Source organism: Balaenoptera physalus, assembly GCF_965194825.1.
Source record: "Balaenoptera physalus genome assembly, chromosome: 2".
Classification (NCBI taxonomy): domain Eukaryota; kingdom Metazoa; phylum Chordata; class Mammalia; order Artiodactyla; family Balaenopteridae; genus Balaenoptera; species Balaenoptera physalus.
In genome coordinates, this window is record NC_138883.1 from 112592917 (window position 1) to 112612601 (window position 19685).

At 44.2% G+C, this 19685-nt stretch overlaps 1 protein-coding gene across 1 annotated transcript in view; it reads left to right on the forward strand.

Moving 5' to 3' along the window:
• Positions 1–266: 266 nt before the first annotated feature.
• PIAS1 (protein inhibitor of activated STAT 1) overlaps positions 267–19685 on the forward strand; it is a 220618-nt gene continuing 201199 nt past the window's right edge. The window contains exon 1 of the mRNA XM_082446540.1: positions 267–484. Coding sequence (XP_082302666.1) covers positions 479–484 — 6 coding nt within the window. The 5' untranslated portion in view covers positions 267–478. The remainder of the gene's footprint in view (positions 485–19685) is intronic.

A 19685-nucleotide genomic window follows, 5' to 3' on the forward strand; every position in this document is an offset into this window, starting at 1 on the left:
GACCCCCGCCTCCCCTTCTTTTCACCACCTCCCTATCGCCCGGGTGCCCGGGTGCAGCATGTGTCTGAGGCAGCCCTGCTTTCCCCTCTGCTCTGTTTCAGCTGGAACAGCACTTGGAGTTCCCCTACTCTGTCCCCTCTGTCCCTTCACTCTAGGGACTCCTCTTGGGGTCCACTGAGAAGGGGGAAGCAGGTACTTGAGATTTCTTAAAATGGGGCTCATGTTTGGGGAGTTTGAGGGAATGAAAGAGTCATTCTACAGACTAATTTTTTACTCTACATAGCTCTGTGCTACTTGAATGTTTTATAATGCGTGCTGTGTGTATCGCAATGTCTAGTGTTGCTGTTGTGAGTTTCTTTGCTTGCTTATATCTCTTTTTGGGGCATTGCAGGAAGAAGACTCCGGCCGACAAACCAAGCCTGGCTCCAGACTTCTCAGAGTGACGACCTCTAGACTAGCACCTACCTTTGGCCAAATTATGAAGGTAGTTGGGCTGCCTACAGGAGCCCAGGCCTCTCTGTCTGGGTTCTCCCTTTGTGGGCGTGTCCCCTCCCCTTTCCTGTCTCCCTGACACCCATTCCCTTGAATGATTCTGATTGTGGGTTATCCCACTGAGGACAAGGTTGTCTCCAGATGGGCTTCCTCTCCCCTGGGGGCTTTATACTTTATGCTGGACCTTCTTGCTTGAGGTGAAAGTCTCTGTGTCCTGAGAAAGGAACACTCAGCAGCAGCTGGTGATAGTGGTGATCTGGTGATGGCAGGCTCTCCCTAGAGGGGACCTGTGAGTCCCTTGGGGAGAGCCAGGCTGGCTTTGGAGACAAGTTGTAGGATCCATTGTGGATAACTTTCATTTGTTTGTTTGTTTGTTTGAAGTGTAGTTGATTTACAATATTGTGTTAGTTTCAGGTGTACAGCATAGTAATTCAGTATTTTTGCAGATTATATTCCATTACAGGTTATTACAAGAGAATGGGTATAATTCCCTGTGCTATACAGTAAATCCTTTTTGCTTAGCTATTTCATATATAGTAGTTTGTTAATCCCATACCCCTAATTTGTCCCTCCCCCCTTCCCTCTCCCTGTTGGTAAGCACAAGTTTGTTTTCTATGTGAATCTGTTTCTGTTTTGTATATAGATTCATTTGTATTCTTTCTTAGATTGCACGTATGAATGATATCATTTAGTATTTGTCTTTCTCTGTCTGACTTCACTAAGCACAATATTGTTGTGGATAGCTGTGAACTGCTTCTGCCCAGCATTCAATGCCCACCTTTCTGGTGATAGCACCACAATTTTGCCTTAGTAATTGACCTGTCTTTCATTTGATACAGTTTTGGTGAGACTGGCCATCAAGGGACCCCATCGTCCCTGACCAGGGGATGGGCCATGCCACCCAAGTTAGGCCAATCAGATACTCTCTCCTAGGAAAAGAGAGCAGATGATACAAAAACAGAAAATATTTGGGGCCAATTCATGCTAGTTCTGGTGACTACCCACTGGTGTCTGCTTCCCAGATTCCTGGAACTGCCCTCCTGCCTATCCTCCTGGCTTCAGCTTTTCCTTGAGTTCTCTGTTGCCTCACATCTTCCAATAAAATTCTTTCTGGGTAAGTTACCCGGAGTCAATTTCTGTTGCTTACCACCTAAGACCCCAGGTAATACGGCACCCATGCCACCTAGGTCTTTCAAGCCCCATTTCCTCCGCTGACAATGGTTCAGGCTTCTCAGTCTGTGTGCATATGTGTGGTCCTGCTGCGTTGTGTTTATGCTGTGGATGGGGTGTGGGCAGTGGCTGAGCAGGCCAGGTCGAGTATTAGGAGCTAAGGGAGATGGTGGGGTTAGCTGGATTCATATCTTAGGTCCTGAGCCACACTGTCAAATTGGGATTGCACAGCCATGGAAGGGGGCCTGTGGCAGATACAGGCAGAGCATGAATCCACAGGCTGAACACACTGTGTCTCCTCGAAGTGACAGTTTGAAGATTTTATGGGGGTAGGGAGACATGGTTGTCGTTTTTTGGTTTGGGTTTTTTTTTGTTTTTTTGTTTTTAAATTAAGTACATATATATTTTGGCATAGAATAGAAGAATCTGCAGGGATTTTTATGCGAACACAAGTGTATTCTAAGAAATTTTCTACGGGCAGAGAGCCAGTTCCATATGCATATCTAAACCTCTTGGCAGTATACATTCTTTTCTGCAGCTATAAATGGTTCTTTGGTGGAAATTTCGAGAAACACAGCCCAATGGTGTTGGGAGCTTTGATTAAACTACACAGACTGTTCTAATCCAGGTCCCCTCCTCTGTCTACCTTCAGATTCCTTTTCGGGTTAAGCTAGAAGTAGGAGCCTTGCAGAGTCTTGCTGTCCCTGACATCTTTCCCAGGCCCTAATTACTGCTACCTTGTTAAAAATGGGCAAACTTGTTAAAAAGTATTCAGAGGAAAGAGAGCCCCTTCTTCCATGGGTAAATGCAGAAAGCTTAAAATCAGTGTGGTGGGTCTTATGATGGAGAAGGAAATCAGTAAAGGAGCCCCAAATATCTCTCTTGTTGTGTCTAAGATGCTACATATATGGATTCCTAGTCTGTTCTGGGCATTTCCCACATTTAATCATTACATCCATAAGGCAAAAACAGTGTTATTCCCATGGTATAGATGAAGATACTGGGGCTCAGTGAGGCTGGGTAAATAACCCAAGGCCACGTAGCTAATCAGGCCATTTTTCTTAAACATCGTTCTTGTTCATCTCCCCTTTTGAAATTGTATTCATTAAATCCACAAAACTTCAGCCCAAATGAGTTTATTGTCTGCTGCCTTCCTCCTAAGAGGGGGCTTCTCCTTCCCCAGAGGACCCTGGCCACCTGGGGCTGGGGCTGCTGGAAAGAGGCCCAGAGAGGAGGAGGGGTCTTGAAGACAATTTGCCCCCAACCCTGTACTGTAGCGGGAGAGACTGTGGGCTTTGAGAACAAACAGAGCTGGATCTGAGCCTCCACTCTCCTACTCATCATATAGACAAGAGGGATGGGGCAGGGGGCAGAGAAACCCACCACCACCAGTACCCCACAGGCCACGGCTGGGTTCAAAACCAACTCTGTTGCTAGTGTCTTTACAAAGAGGAACAGCGGCTGCTACATCTCCCACGACATCTGATCAAGGGTCCTACAGAATGTTACCAGTTACAGAGAAGCTGATGGCACAGTGGCTGTGCCTGGGTGCCACAGCCTGGCCCTGGCCAAACCTACCCTCATGACCTCATCCTGACCCGAACTGTCTACCCTGCGGGTGCTCCTGCCTTTCCCCTGACACTGCTGGCCAGGGATCCAGGACCAGCACAGGGTGGGACCTCAGGACAACCTGCCTTGACGCCTGGGCTGGAGTCTGAGGTGGTGACTGCTCCTTGCCGAGGTCCTTTGGTGGCAAGATTGTTGTCTCCTGCCCCCAGCTTCCCCGGGACGTCCTGTGCAACAGGGACTGATAACACTGCTCAGGGCCCCGGGGCAGATGTCCCTCGTAGCCAGGCCCTGAACGCTCTGACCCGAGCATGGGACTCTGGCAGCTGGGGATCCATGATCACGGTACCCTCTACACAGAAGAGCAAGAGTCTGCTACTTTATTGCCAAGTTAAAAAAAAAAAACTTTAAACTTCTTTTCCATTATATATTTCTTTTAAGGGAAAAAATTCCATTGTGCATTGTAACACTGACCACTTTTATGCCGTCCAGTGTCCCACGGGGACAATTCAGGCCCTTGAGGAACCACTAGAGTTTCTGCTGCTGGAGGGCAGGGGCCTGTCCTAGAGGCACGGATGCTCTGCCTGGAAAGGCCTTAGGGATGGTCTAGTTCAGCCCAGAAAGGGGAGAGAGCTTGTTCAAAGGCCTGAGCTGATGAAACGCCCCGCAGGGAGAGGAACCGCGTCTGTTTCTCACTGCTGCATGTGCGCCCCCAGCCCAAGGTCTTGCCCATAGTTGGCTCTCAAAAAATGTATGATGAAGGAAGGAACAAACAGACCAAAGATCAAGCAGACCTGGAGGTTGTTCTCCTGTTTTGCAGTTAGGTGGTCTTGCACAAAGGAAGTTTGCCCAGTGAATGGATTTGTCAGATGGGTATGTGGATAGGATGCTCTGCCCTCCCAGCTAGTTGGAAAGCTTGGAGGAGGTTGATCTCCCTAAAGCAGACCCTGAGACAAGTTTGGTGGCAATTACTTATTTAGGAGATGATCCCAGGAAATCAAGGTGAGGGAGTGGGGACGTGGGACAGGGAAAGTAGAAAAGTCACCGCTTTATTAAGAGGTATTTTTTTTTAATTTATTTATTGTATTTATTTATTTTTGGCTGCATTGGGTCTTCGTTGCTGCGCGCGGGCTTTCTCTTTGTTGTGGTCCGCGGTCTTCTCATTGTGGTGGCTTCTCTTGTTGCAGAGCACGGGCTCTAGGCACGCGGGCTTCAGTAGTTGTGGCTCGCAGGATCTAGAGCGCAGGCTCAGTAGTTGTGGCGCACGGGCTTTGGTTGCTCCGCGGCATGTGGGATCTTCCTGGACCAGGGCTCGAACCCGTGCCCCGTGCATTGGCAGGCGGATTCTTAACCACTGCGCCACTAGGGAAGCCCTATTAAGAGGTATTGATGAGCAGGTTATTCCTCTGGGCAACTGGAGCTCAGTCCTCTAAGGGGCTAGGAAGCTGTTAATCTATCAACAACTGTTCCTCACTGGGTGAGGTTTACATCTTGGGCCATTGATTTTCTACACCTTTGGCCTTCCTTGTGCTCCTGCTGCTAGAGAGAGCCCTTCGGCAGAGAGAAGCAGGCTTTGACATGGAAAGCCTGTGAATGCAGGGACTGTCCACCACATCTGTAGGTGACCTCCAGCGTGGGCCGTGGGGATCCAGGTGGGGCACTGACAGCATCTGCTGGAGGGACATCTAATCTGTCATCCCTACTCCCTCACTGCCAGCCCAGGCTGTCTGCAGGTGCAGCAGGCTCAGAAGGCAGCAAAACCGTCTGTTGGGCACAGCCTGAGTCTGTGACTCTGGCCTCCTCCCAGCCAGACAACCGTCTCCCTACAAACAGTTCCAGAATACCCCGTTGAGTTGATGGTCCCAGCTGCTCTGAGGGGCTGGTGGGAGATGAAGATAAAGCACTCCCTTCTCTTATGTTGCTGTGAGTCTTCAAGGACGTAAGGAAGTCAGGCACCAAGTGGGGAGCACAGTCTGGGGGTGTACTGTCAGCTAGCCTGGGTCTCACTGTCCCTAACTCGCTGGGTGGCCCTGACAAATCTTGTTCACTCATCCAGAGTCTCATATAGGCTCATATAGCCCCTCTAGGTTAGAGGCAGGTATTTTCAGCCCTATTTTTGAGTTGAAACTGAGGCCTAGAGAAGGCGAGTGACTTTCTTAAGGTCACAAAGCCAGAAGTGCCAGCACAGGGTCCTTATTTTGCTCTCCCTTATTTACCACGAACTCTCTCCCAGGGCCAGTCTTTTGTGAATTATGGTAAAGAAGATGGAGACAAGAAGACATGTTGAGTTACATGGTGACACTCGACGGGAATAACCCATTACCTTTAAAGAGACTTTTTTGAACCTTAGTGGAAACAGTCATTTCTCCATTCATTCATTCCTTCGTACATGGGACAAAACTGGGGGAGGCATCGAACATGTGCTAGGCATGATGAAAGGGGCGGGGCGGGGGGGATAAAGAGAGTGGTCGGCCGTGACCCTTGCCCTTGAGAATTCAACGCATTTTTAGGAAGACAGACATTGAGACATAACCATATTAGAAAAGTCACTTATTTATTTATTTAAAAGTCGCTTTAATTTGTGAAAGTTGTTCAGTCTTCTGATCGCCCTTATGGAAGAAAACAAATACCCGGAACAAGACCTCTTAAGGAGGCGGTGGGCACACGTGGGATGGGGCTGGGGGGTTTGAGCACAAACTTCAGCAACTCACAACTGTGTTGCGAGTCCTGTGCGCATGCGTGTGCAGGGTGTGTGTGGGGTGTGGCTGAGCGCATTCTCGGAGCTCAGAACCCCTCCCACCGCATTCCCCACCGCGTCTCCCCAGTCACAGGAACTTTGTAATCACATCCAGCCTGGGACTTAAGCAAACACAGCATTCCACCACCCTCTGCAACCTCTTTGTTTGATCTTCCCCCTGGAGACACAGGTCATGAGGAAGAGAAGGGGGAAGGGGGCAAACTGCAGGGAGCATGTGGGGAGCTTCCTCCAAATCTTCTTCTAATTCAGGAACTGAAAACAAGATGCCGTTTCCCAAGGCCTCCTGAGCTAGCAGTACCTTACATTGATGGAGCTCGGTCACAGAAACCCAGAGCAGGGGCCACCTAGGAGGTCACTAGTCCAACACACTTGGTTTACAGAGCCCAGAAAGGGGCAGTAACTTCTTTGATGTCACACAGCAGAAAGAAGCTTTGCTGAAGGTAGCCGCCCGTAGAGCATGATTTCAGAAGCCCCATGATTTCAGAGACTTCCACTTCAGGGGCTTCGCCAGCAGTTACTGCTGATGCCTCAGCTGCCTTCTTTCAGCACCCAGCCTTCTAGTGCATCATCAGAGATCAGCCTAACAGGCAAATGCAGTGGGGGAGGGAGCGTGGTAATGGAAACTCATTTATGCTAGGGTGTAGATGACTGATAGGCATGGATGACTGATATCATGGTTTTTGACACCTAGAGGTTTAGGTGGGCGGGGTGGGAGGCAGAGGAGAGAAGCTTAGAAGAGCACCGGATCCTGCAAAGGCAAGAGGTGACAGGCTCAGTCTAGAGGGAGGAAGGCACAGAGCTAGGAGGCTTAAGTAAGGCACCAAAGAGAAACTTAATACCTGCTTTGTAAGTCCTGGGTCCTGTGCCTGATTTTCTCTTTCCTCTGGGAAGGAAGCTGGGAGCTTTCTAAAGTGTCAAATCACTCTTCGAGTCTAATCCTGTTGCCTTCTAGAGAGAATGTGTTTTAGATTTATTTTCAAACTGCATGTAAAGATATCAGCAGGGTCATTCATTTAAGCTACCTGGGTCTGGTGGATGCCTCAGCAGTAAGGCACCGTGACATTTCCTTCCTCCAGCCCTGTGGGAAATGAGGTATTTCTCAGGGTGAGGTTTTGTTGTGTCTTGTTTTGTTTTTTAATAATTTAAGCTCCCTGCTTTATGTATCTAATCTCTTCATATTTTCAATATGAAATTAGGTCCAAGGGGCATTTTACATTCTCTGAGTGTGTTGTAATTGGTGTTTATCATTTAAATTTAATCTTTTCTTTAGTGTTTTTAATTACTTAAGAAATACATACTCATTGTAAAGGATGTGAAAAAGAGTAAAGTATGTGGGGCTTCCCTGGTGGCGCAGTGGTTGAGAATCTGCCTGCTAATGCAGGGAACACGGGTTCGAGCCCTGGTCTGGGAAGATCCCACATGCCGCGGAGCGGCTGGGCCCGTGAGCCATAATTACTGAGCCTGCGCGTCTGGAGCCTGTGCTCCGCAACAAGAGAGGCCGTGATAGTGAGAGGCCCGCGCACAGCGATGAAGAGTGACCCCCACTTGCCACAACTAGTGAAAGCCCTCGCACAGAAACGAAGACCCAACATAGCCATAAATTAAAAATAAATAAATAAATAAAAATTTAAAAAAAAAAAAAAAAAAAAAAAAAGAGTAAAGTATGTGAAGTACCAAGTAAACATCACTTTATCACTTTCTATTGCTAGAGATAGCCACTGTTAGCACTTCGGTATGTATCTTTTTTTGTTTGTTTGTTTTTTGCCTCTTTATTTTTAAGCAAAAAAGGGATCATAGGCTACATCAGCAGTTCTCAAAGGGTGGTCTTATGAATTCCGGAAGGTCCCTGAGACCATTTCAGAGGGTTCACAAGGCCAAAGCTATTTTTATAGTTATGCTGAGGCATTATTTGCTTTCTTCACAGTATTGACATTTGCACTGATGTTACAAAAAGCGAAAGTGGGTAAAACTGCTGGTGCCTTGGATCAAGGTGGTGGCACCAAACTGTCCTAGTGGTCATTGTATCCTTCACCAGCACACTCTCAGAATAACAGAAGTGCCAGTTTCCTTAAGAATGCCCTTGATGAAGCTGTAAAGATGATTTATTTTATTAAATTTCAACCCTGGAGTACTTGTCTTTTTAAGATTCTGTATAATGAGATGAAAAGAACACATCAAACACTTCAGATGCATTCCAAGGTACAGTGATGGAGCAGTACTTGTGCCATTGTTTGACTTGCAAACTGAATTCAATTTTTTTTTTTTTATGGAGAAATATTTTTACTTGAAATAATGACTAACAGGCAAACTATGGTGGGTCAGAATTGGGCATTTTTCAGACATTTTCTCAAAAATTAATAAGCCTGTCACTTCAAGGAAAACCGGCAGTGTTTATTACTAATGATGGAATTCAAACTTTCAAGCAAAAATTAGGATTTTTTTTTAACAGAAAGGGGATTATAAGCTACACAGCAGTTCTCAAAGGGCGCTCTATGACTTATATTTGTCATTGTGAGCTGACAGCTTGCCAACACTTAAAGACTTTAGTGATGAGATTGGTGGTGATATTAAAAAATATGATTTTTGATATTGTTAATAAAATGTGTCAATATACAAAGCATCTATATAACTCAGTGAACCAATATTTTTTTAAATGACCAATTATGATGTTACAAAGTCATACATGGGTAAAAGAATCATTCAAGTTCAAAGTGGAAGATAGACCAATGGATTTTTTTTTTTTTTTAAGATTTTTTTTTTTGATGTGGACCATTTTTAAAGTCTTTATTGAATTTGTTACAATACTGCTTCTGTTTTATGTTTTGGGTTTTTTTTTTGGCCGCGAGGCATGTGGGATCTTAGCTCCCCAACCAGGGATGGAACACACACCCCCTGCAGTGGAAGGCAAAGTCTTACCACTGGACTGCCAGGGAAGTCCCAGACTGGTGGATTTTAAAGTAACAGAGTAAGAAATGTTCATTGATATGGTTTCAGAATCCACATTGCAACTAACCTTTGAGTAACCACCACTTGTTGAATTTTGGTAAACTCTCCAAGAAGAATAGCCAAAATGATCTGAAAAGGCTATTAAATTATCCTCCCTTTTCTGACTACATATGAGTATGAGGCTGGATTTTCTTCCTGTACTTAAACCAAAACACCATATCACAACAGATTGAATGCAGAAGCAGATATGAGAATCCAGCTGTCTTCTATTAAGCCAGAGATTAAATACACTTGCAGAAATGTGAGGCAATGTCAGCCTTCTCACTAAATTGTGTTTTGATATAGTTCATTTTTATAAAAAGGATGTAACTTATGTAAACTTGTAATGAGTTCATTATTGTTACTTTAAATAAATTAAGAAGTATATTTTTTAAATGTCTTAGTTTAAATTTCTAATATGGTAAATACCAATAGACATAACCTACATAAAAAAAGCTCTTTGGGATACTAATTAATTGATAAGAGTATAAAGGAGTCCTGAGACCAAAAAATTTGAGAACTGCTGCTCTATGTATTGTTTCATGCTTGATCATCATCACATGTCAGTAAACATAGGCCTAGAGCACCCTTTTTCACTATTGCGTGTTTTCTTTTTTATAAATTTATTTATTTATTTATGGCTGTGTTGGGTCTTCGTTGCTGCTCACGGGCTTTCTCTAGTTGCAGCGAGCAGGGGCTACTCTTCGTTGAGGTGCGTGGGCTTTTCATTGTGGTGGCTTCTCTTGTTGCAGAGCACGGGCTCTAGGCATGCAGGCTTCAGTAGTAGTTGTGGCGTGCAGGCTCAGTAGTTGTGGCTCACGGGCTTAGCTGCTCCGCGGCATGTGGGATCTTCCCGGACCAGGGCTCGAACACGTGTCCCCTGCATTGGCAGGTGGATTCTTAACCACTGTGCCACCACGGAAGTCCTATTGCATGCTTTCTTGTAATTTAGTTAACCACTCCCCGATTGATGCACATTTAGGTTGGTTATAATTTTTCATTATTATTTACAATGAACAATGAATGTCCTTTGTACTATATCTTATGCACTTTTGCCAGTATTTTAGTAAGACAAACTCCTAGAAGGACTGTTGAATCAAATACCATGTACATTTAGGAAATTAATAGACACTTCTAAATTACATTCTTAAAAGATTGCATCATTTTAAACTTCTTTCAAAAATGTGCAAGAGCACCCACTTTCTTATGTTCTTAAATCAAGTATTTTATGTTTATTCTTTCCCTTCTTGTTTGACCATTTTGCCTCAGAAAGGATTAGAGAGGGCTTACAATGAAAGTCAGAAAGAAGGATAAGGGACTTCCCTGGTGGCGCAGTGGATAAGACTCTGTGCTCCCAATGCAGGGGGCCGAGGTTCGATCCCTGGTCAGGGAACTAGATCCCACATGCATGCGACAACTAGGAGTTCACGTGCCATAACTAAGGAGCCGGCAAGCCGCAACTAAGGAGCCCTGGAGCCACAAGTAAAGAGCCCATGTGCTGCAACTAAGGAGCCTGCCTGCCGCAACTAAGACCCAGTTCAACCAAATAAATTAAAAAAACAAAAAACAAACAAACAAAAAAACAATAACTTTAAAAAAGAAAAAAAGAAGGATAAATTTTAAAAAGCCAGGTAAGGGGTAGGACTGTAGGGAGATGATACACTAGAAATCTAGATAAATGGAAGATACTGTAACTAAGCATTACATTTTGCTCTGCCCTACCAGGCAACTAAGGTAAAAAGAAACATGGTGATTTATATATCTTGCCTTATCTGATAGCAGGAAGTCAATGAGAACCCAAAGAGAGAAAGATCTATTCCTAACATTCATATGCTGAGTATATCCTCACATGAATTTTTTTTCTTTATTATCTTTACATTTTTATTTTGGTTTATTCTATTTTATTGAGTAGACAATACATCTGTATGGTTAAAAAAATCTAATTAATATAAAAAGATACACACTAAGCCGTCTTTCATTCCATCCCCATCCATCCTATTCCCCTTGTCCAAGAGGTAACCTTTTTCATTTGTCCTTTCACTGGGTTTGTGCAAATTCATGCAAATATGTTTTTTACTTCTCTCCCTTTTATTCACAAAAAGTAATATCCTCTATACATTGGTCTACACTTCCTGAATCTTGTTTTTCACTTCACAGTCTATCTTGGAGATCATATGATACCAATGTATTGAGGAGTAGGGTCCATTAAGATAGCCTACTGGCCACATATGGTTATTTAAAATAAAATTAATAAAATTAAATTTTAATACCTTGGCTGAACTAGCCCCATTTCAAGTGTTAAGTAGCTACATGTGGCTAGAGGCTACCGTATTGGACAGAGTAGAATACTTTCATCATAGCAGGACAGAGTAGAACACTTTCATCATAGTAGAGTAGAATACTTTCATCAATACAGCTAATGTATTCAACTGTGTGGTTGTAACATAGTTAATGCTATCAGTCCCATATTGCTGGACACTTGGGTTTTTTGCACTATTTTTAGTGTTGTAAACAGTGCCCTATTATCACATGAATTTTTTTTTAGTTTTTAAAAAATTTTTATTTTATATTATAGTTGATTGACAATGTTGTGTTAGTTTCAGATGTACAGCAAAGTGATTTAGTTATAAAATCACATGAATATTTTTTTGAAGTTGTTTTTAAAAAATTTTTATGTACAAAGAGCTAGCGTTGTTTATTCACTGGATAGGTGTCTTGGATGGTCCATTCAAGGAAAATCACTTAGCCTGACTTGATGAAGACTGTATCCTCTGTGTACTGACAGAAACACTGGGGGCCCATATTGAGGCCCTGTTTCCAGATCAGACCGTGTTGTTTTGAGCAGACACAGCAAGAGTGAGAACCCTGGCTGAATTTTCCCAGGTGGCTCTAGTAACACTGCTAGTGACCCAGCTTGCTTTCAGGGGTGCAAGGAGGCAAAAGGCACATGAATTTTTATAGAAGGGGCTCTGCAATAACAAAAGGCATGGCAAGATAAGGACATCACTCAAGGCGGTGATTTCTCTGCAGGGTGGAACCTCTATGTTTATGGGTCTATCCAGTCCTTAGCTTTGCTGGTCTGGAAATGCTCAGGCCCAAGTCACATTAGCAACACTCATAAGACACTGCTGGGCATCCAACATTAGCAATTAATTGATATTAAGTGGAGGTGATTCTTTAGATTTACTGAAATCCTCATACCTACTGCCTAGGACACTACCTTGCCAGAAGACATCTCCCACCCAGGGCAAATGGATAATCCTGTCAGATATTTCATCCAGACATGATCCATTCCTGTCCCCAAACCAAGTATGCCTCTCCTTTTATCAGATAACTTGTGTCCACTGGGTTCACAATTCTCTGCACAGTATTACCCCTCTGGGCCATCTTTTCATAGATGCCTTGGGAATTAGCCCTCTTCTGTTAACCTGCCCTTTCTTCAGACAGAGCACAGTATGCTTGGGAGGTTTCACCATGCTTGGTGATGGTCAAGTTTCAGTGTAGTTTAAAGTCTTCCCTAAGTTCTTCAATCATGTAACCACATTATCTTTGATATTGTTATTGTGATATATGGTTGTTTTAGAATATGTTCACAAAGTCTTTCCTAATCTCATTAAGAGATGGAATTTAATCCCTGCCATGTACCTGCTGTCCCCCGACAAGAGTGGGTTGGGCTTTGTGACTTGCTTCTAATGAGTAGCATATGGTGGAAGTGATGATAGTGTATATCTTGTGAGACTAGGTCATAAAAGGCACTGTGGTCCCTCCCTGCTTTGCTCTCTTGGATCACTCACTTTGGGAGAAGCCAACTGCCATGTCCCAAGGACACTCTAGCAGTCCTGTGGAGAGGTCCACGTGGTGAAGAACTGAGGCCTCCTGCCAAAAGCCAACACTCACTTGCAAGGCCAGTGAATGAGCTGCATAGGAAATGAATCCTTCAGCCCAAATCAAGCCTTCAGAGGAAGGCAGCCCTGGCCAACCTCTTGACAACCTCATGACAGACCCTGAGCTAGAACCACCCAGCCAAGCTGCTCCTGACCCACAGAGATTGTGTGAAATAATAAATGTTTGTTATTTTTTATTACTAAGTTTTGAGGTAATTTGTTAGCAGCGACAGATAACTAATATACCCTAGATGACTGCGATCATCGCTTTTTGTTTTAATTCTTATGAATTTCCTTCTCAGAAGGTAATCTCAACTGCTGTCCTACCAGTGACACTGAAGAACACAGTAGCCTGTGAACCATCCTTCCCTTACCTGTAAAAAGCAAACTGGTGTGAAGGGCGTAAAGCAGGGGCTCATATGGAAGGTGTTATTAATATTGTTGTCCTTAATGGCAGAAGCACTGGACGTCTTCTATTTGTCCCTCTATATCCACCCCTCATCTTTTCCACTCTATTCTGTGCCCTAGGAGACTGACCTCCGTGGACTATATCTCTTGCACTCAGGCTTCCAGTAGGGTTTGGCAAATGGGAAATACTGGAGATAGGAGGGCCAGAGGAAAGTGAGGAGAGAGATATATTTCCTTGGTTTCCTCTCTGCCAGGTCACCATGGTTTGGCTTTGTGCCTCTAGCTAGGGCTACAGCTCCTGTCAGGGGACCCTCTCCATACATATCCCCTGTCCTGGTCCTGGTCACCACTTCCTATGCTCTCTCCCCTCTAAGCCTAGGGATGGTAACTGCTCCCCATGGGTGCTAGCCCCAGGGTGCTGCACTGTCCCGTGGTAGTTTCCCTAAACTCTGCCCTCAAACTTTTGTAAATAGTCCCTTTATAAACTCTCCTCAAATCACACAGATCCCCCGCAGGGATCCTGAGTGACACATATAGCTTAGAAATGATGTAGAAGTGTTAGTTATGGCTGTTTTTAATAATAATCCTGGATTTTTTTAAAAAATGGTATAATCTGAAAGATTGCTATGAGTCCAAATAGATATAAGAGGGAGTTTAGAAATATCTCAAGAAATGGTTGTTCAGAATATCCAAAGGTGAGTGCTCTGGCAAATGTGTGTGTTCTGCCTGGTGTCTGCACTAAGATTCCGCAAGATGGCCTGCAGATGACTGTTGTCAGTGGAATGAAGGGGTGATGACACATCAATAATCACAAACTTAAGTTGTTCTTAACCACTGAGTAGAGAGAGTCTTTAGAACCCAGCTTAGCAGTTCCACGGTTCAAGTATTATTCTGCATCTCAAGTATTCTTCAGTAGATAGAATAGGGGTAGATAGGGGTAGACTGGCATCACAGAAGGAGGCAAGGCTTGTCGCGACACTGCATGGCCCCATTTGGTAGCTTCTTGAGTTCTTACATGTCAATTATACTTTTTTATATTATACTTTATGGCCTATTTCCTCACTGTAGGCCTTAAGAAACCATATCTTATTCCTTAGAAAATGATAAATGTTGAAATGCTAACAAATGGTGGTTAATGAATAATATTTGACTATGATTGTAAATGCTTTCTCATCTTCCATTTCCCCTCTTTAACATTCTAATCTACTATAAACTGGGTAGCCAGATGTCACACCTTGTTGCAGTGGGCATGATGCTGGAAGGAGTGATTATTGGAAAGCAGCTTATTTTACTCTTGAGGCCTTAATGCCCATGTGGAGCTCCTTTGGAGGAAAGCTGGCCACGTGACCCTGCCACCATGGAGCAGGGGTGGGCAACAAACCCAAGAAGAGTTGGCCGTAGATTGACCAGCTGCCAATGAGACAACCCCAAAAGGACACTAGTAGCTAGAACCAGTCGGACCCTGTCTTTTGGAGAGTTTGAGTATGAGTCTCAAGAGGGCATCCCATGCAAAGGAGGCCTGGAAGGAGGCAGAAGTCAGTGGTGCAGAGAGAAGGCAGTGAGCAGAAGCCCCAGGGCTGTAGGGGCCATAACTGCAGAGGCAGAGAGTAACTGTGTTGCCTAATTCTGGAGCCAGAGTCACGGGCAATGGATGCCAGGGACCATTAGGCAATGCTCCAGCCATCAGCGCTGCAGTGATCTCAGATGACCCTACACCATGTCCTGTTTATCTCCAGGGCTGTTTTCATGAGAGGTAGTTGGTACAGGGTAGGTGCTCCCGCGTATGTGGTGACCTGAGCTGTTTTTGTCTGTTCATTTAGGAAGGTGAACTGTGGAGAGGTAAGGAACTCAGACTCACTCTAACCAAAGTACCATTACTTTCTTGATTTTTTTTTTCTTAATTTAAGCATTTGATCTATGGAGCCTGGAATGTCTATTATAATTTACTCAAGAAGGGACATACTTTTGAGCTGAGGTCCTATTTTCCAATTTCTTTTTCTTTCACTTCGAGTCTGGCAGGAGGTTTTTATATTACCTCCCAGGTGTGGGGGCCAGCCACTATGTAGTGCTTGTAAAGAATGAAATGAGTTGGAAAAAAGTTAAACGAAATTCCTTTCCAAGATGCCGTTGGCTTTAAAATTCCTACTCAGAGTATCAGCTAGCGTGACTTTTAGACGCTCCATTCAAGGTCATGAAATTCTTCTCCCTCCTCCTCTCTGCTTTCTCAACCTTTCAGCTCTACCAACTGCCACTCCACTTCTTTCACTGACTGTCTTGGCTCCTCCACCCTTGCCTCTCTCTGTGTTCTCTGACACAATGTAATACTTGCCAACACCAGACAATGATTACACCGTGTTGATAGATAAGGAGCCCAAGGTGCTGGCATGAGGGACAGAGCAGGGCTCAGTGAGGACATTCGTTGCCAGCTGTCACCCAGGAGTGGATGGAGAACATAGCAATAGGTCCAGGAAAGCCAGAAAAGAAAGGCTTGCTAAACAACCCAAAAAGAGATCCAGATGCCATAAAGGAAAAATAAACACATTTGACTACATAAAATACTAAAAATGTCTGAATAACAAAAGATACTATAAATAAAGTCAGAAGGCAAAGTACAGAATGGAAGAAAAATATTTGCAACACATGTAAAAGACAAAAGGTAAATGTCTTTCCTATACAAAGAGTGCTGTACAGTTTAATAAGAAACATAGAAAAGGCCCAATAGAAAGGTGGGTTAGGTAGGGTTTGAACTGGCAATTCATAGAGGAGAAAATGCAAACCTCCAGAAGACATAAAATGATGCTTGATCAGAGAATTGCAACCTGAAACAATGAGACGCTATTTTTTGCCCATCAGATTGGAAAAAAACTAAAAAGACAGATAATACCCAGTAAGGAATGGCTGCACTCATACATTGTTCATGATACATTAAGTGAAAAAAGCAAGTTAAAACGTTAGTTAGATAGACTGCGTGATTCAATTTCCATCTTTTAAAAAAGCCTGGAGAGAGAGGGAGTGACCAATAAGTAGGTCCAGTTAAACTTGAAGAAAAAAATAAAGAAAGAGACACAGCAAATTATTAATCTGGGAAGTAGAAAGTGGGGTCTTGTGAGGTCTTTGTACAGTTCTTTCTTTTTAAGCATAAAAGATGGCTTGTGGGTGGTTTTTGTTTTATGTGTTTTCACTAATTTTCAACCAAATTATAAAATGTGATATCAATGGTAAAATGTGATATTGCAAGGATGCTTGTGATAAATGATTGATCTGTGACGTGTCTATCTTGCTTTAGGAACTGTACTAGGATATTTTCACATGTTAGTTTCTTTTATCCTTACAAAGCAAAGGTGTGGTCAACATAGGTGATACCCAGGTTGTCATAAGGACTAGATTTAAAGACTTCAATGTGATTAACGCTCTTTAAAGGACATGAATAGTCCTTAAAAGCTGTGTCTCAATGTATACTTCCCCAGCTGAGATGAAGTCCCCCTCCTTTTGGCTTTTGATGTCCCAGCTTCAGAGAATTGCCATACTCCCAGGAGACCCAGTGAGGGTGAGTGAGGGTAGGGGTTTGAAATCCCAAACACTAGAAGGCAGTTTTACCTCCCACCCACTTGATCATGGATTAAGCAATACCAAACAGCTTGTCCACTGGCCACATTTTCAACAATACTTCCGACTCTTGCCTCTTCTTTTTCTGGATAAGTCCCCAGCTGGGAAATCTCCAGAAGGCCCCCTTCCACAAAGCTGGCAGCCCTTGCCCAGGCCTTGGCAATGACTCCCGACCTCCGGTGAGTCTAAGTTTGTATATAGGGGAGGGGGGTGCTAGTCTTCCTTGCTGGGGTGGAGGGAGGAGGAGTCTGGGTTGGGCCAAAGCTACCAGGAGAAATTGAACCCAGGGAAGCCAGTGACATCTGAGAAGGCAGGGGCTAAGGGGAGCAGGAAAGCTAGTAGTTTTGAAATGAGTCTGCATGGGTCATCTAAAAGGCAGGGGAAGGTGGGGACTTCTGGAACCACAACACAAACCTGGGGAATAAGGTAGCCTGGAAAATACAAAATACTATGAAAGAGACAGCCAAACACCTGAGACAGGCCCTTGGTTTTTGCTTAAATGATCCTAGTATGTATTTATGTGTATGTAGGGGGAGGGGAGGGAAGTCTTCCAAGTTCTATCGACTTGATTCAAGTATCAGGGCACCTGTCCCACCCTTTGAATCTCCCCACCTCCCAGCTGAAGATTCTTCCCTCCTCCTGGCCTCCAGTCTCCAATGCAAGCCACCGTCCTAGCTTTGCTGGGGGATGGGCAAATTACCTGAGTTCATTCAGTCAGTCCTGCCCACCAAATCAGATCTGCTTTCCTAGGCCAGACAGCCCTCCTCAGCTCAGCTCAGGGACTTTTGGGAAGCCCCTGGGTGTTACCAGATCATGATCTTCAAACTTCTTTTACTGCAACCCTCAGCAAGAAATACACGTTATATCACAACCCATTACCTATGTGCTCGCTAGCATGTGCGTGTGTGCACACACACACACACACACACACACAAACTGAAACAGAAGCTTCAACAAACAATACTGAATATTTACCCTAATTACCTACGCTGCACTCTGTTTTCCATTCTATTCTTTTGTTTTTCATGTTTTGAAATGTTTGTAACTGCTCACAACCCACTCAGTTGATTTCACTACCAATGGGTTAAGACCAGTGGTTTGAAATACACTCAAGGCAACCAAAGTATGCAGACATTTTGGAGAGGAAACCTCAGTTTGCCACAGCCATGTGTACTACAGAAGAAACAAGGATGAAGGGCAAGTTGGGGCCCAAGGTCATCTCTTGGACCCTCCTCAGAGAGAGATTCTCAGTCACCATAGGATTGACTGTATTGAGTCATATGATGAAAGAGACCCCTGTAATTCTAGAATAAAAATAAGATTAATTATTGAGGGCTTTCTATATGCCAGGTATTGTTCTAAGCTCTTTACTGCAGTTAATGCATTGACTCCCCATGACACCACCATGCCATACACAGTATTATTAACCCCTGGTGAACAGACGGTTTGAGAACTTAACTCCAGGAAATAGCTAGTAAGTATGGATGCGGGAATCAAAGCCAGGCAGACTGGGTCCAGAGCTCCCAACTCCTAAGCGCCACACCTACCTCCTCTCTACCCCAGACATTCTCGGGCCCTTCGCTATAGTTCATCTTGTCGTCTTTCAGAGAATGCCACCCAGTGCTGAGCTCGGCAGGCTCCGGCCGGAATTCCACAGGGAACACGGACTAGAGCTGGACCTCTGGCCTGGTCACCAATCCAAGACCCTTTAATTCTGGCGGCCTCAGCCGAGCAGTCCTTCAACACAGATTTACTATGCACCTCAAACTCAGGAGATCAGGGCTAGAAGGCATCTCAAAATCTATTCAGTTGCTCAGGGCTTTTCATATGAGGCGAAATGATCATGGACACCCCCTGTCCCAGGACCTCCACTTTTATCTGTTTCAGATATGGAGTTTCTGCATAAGCTCATACTTGAACAAAATAGTTTTGTGGTTAAAACAAGTTTGCTTGTTTGTTTATGGAGAGGTGAGCAAAAATTTTAAGGAGTTCTCTTTCTTTTGGAAAAAAATTCATTGAACATTTTATTATTGTGGTAAAATACACATAATGTAGAATTTACCATTAGCAGCAGTTAGAACCTTCACAATGTTGTACAATATTCACCACTATCTAGTGCCAGGACATTTTCATCACCCCAGCAGGAGACCTCATACCTATGAAGTAATCACTCTCCATTAACCTCTCTCCCTAGCCCGTGGCAACCACTAATCTACTTTCTGCATCTATAGATTTGCCTATTCTGGATATTTCATATAAATGAAATCATACAATGCATGGGCTTTTGTGCCTGGCTTCTTTCACATACCACAATGTTTTCAAGGTTCATCCATGATGTAGCATGTATCAGTACTTCATTCCTTTTTTTTTTTAAACTTATTTATTTATTTATTTATTTTTGGCTGCATTAGGTCTTCGTTGCTGTGCGCGAGCATTCTCTAAGTGCAGAGAGCCGGGGCTACTCTTCATTGCGGTGCATGAGCTTCTCATTGTGGTGGCTTCTCTTGTTGCGGAGCACGGGCTCTAGGTGCGTGGGCTTCAGTAGTTGTGGCATGAGGGCTCAGTAGTTGTGGCACATGGGCTCAGTAGTTGTGGCTCATGGGCTGTAGAGTGCAGGCTCAGTAGTTTTGGCACACAGGCTTCGTTGCTCTGTGGCATGTGGGATCTTCCTGGACCAAAGCTCGAACCCATGTCCCCTGCATTGGCAGGCAAATTCTTAACCTTAACACAGGACACTTAACCCAGTGTCCCTGTGCCAGCAGGGAAGCCCTTCATTCCTTTGTATGATTGAATAATATTCCATTGTATGTATATAC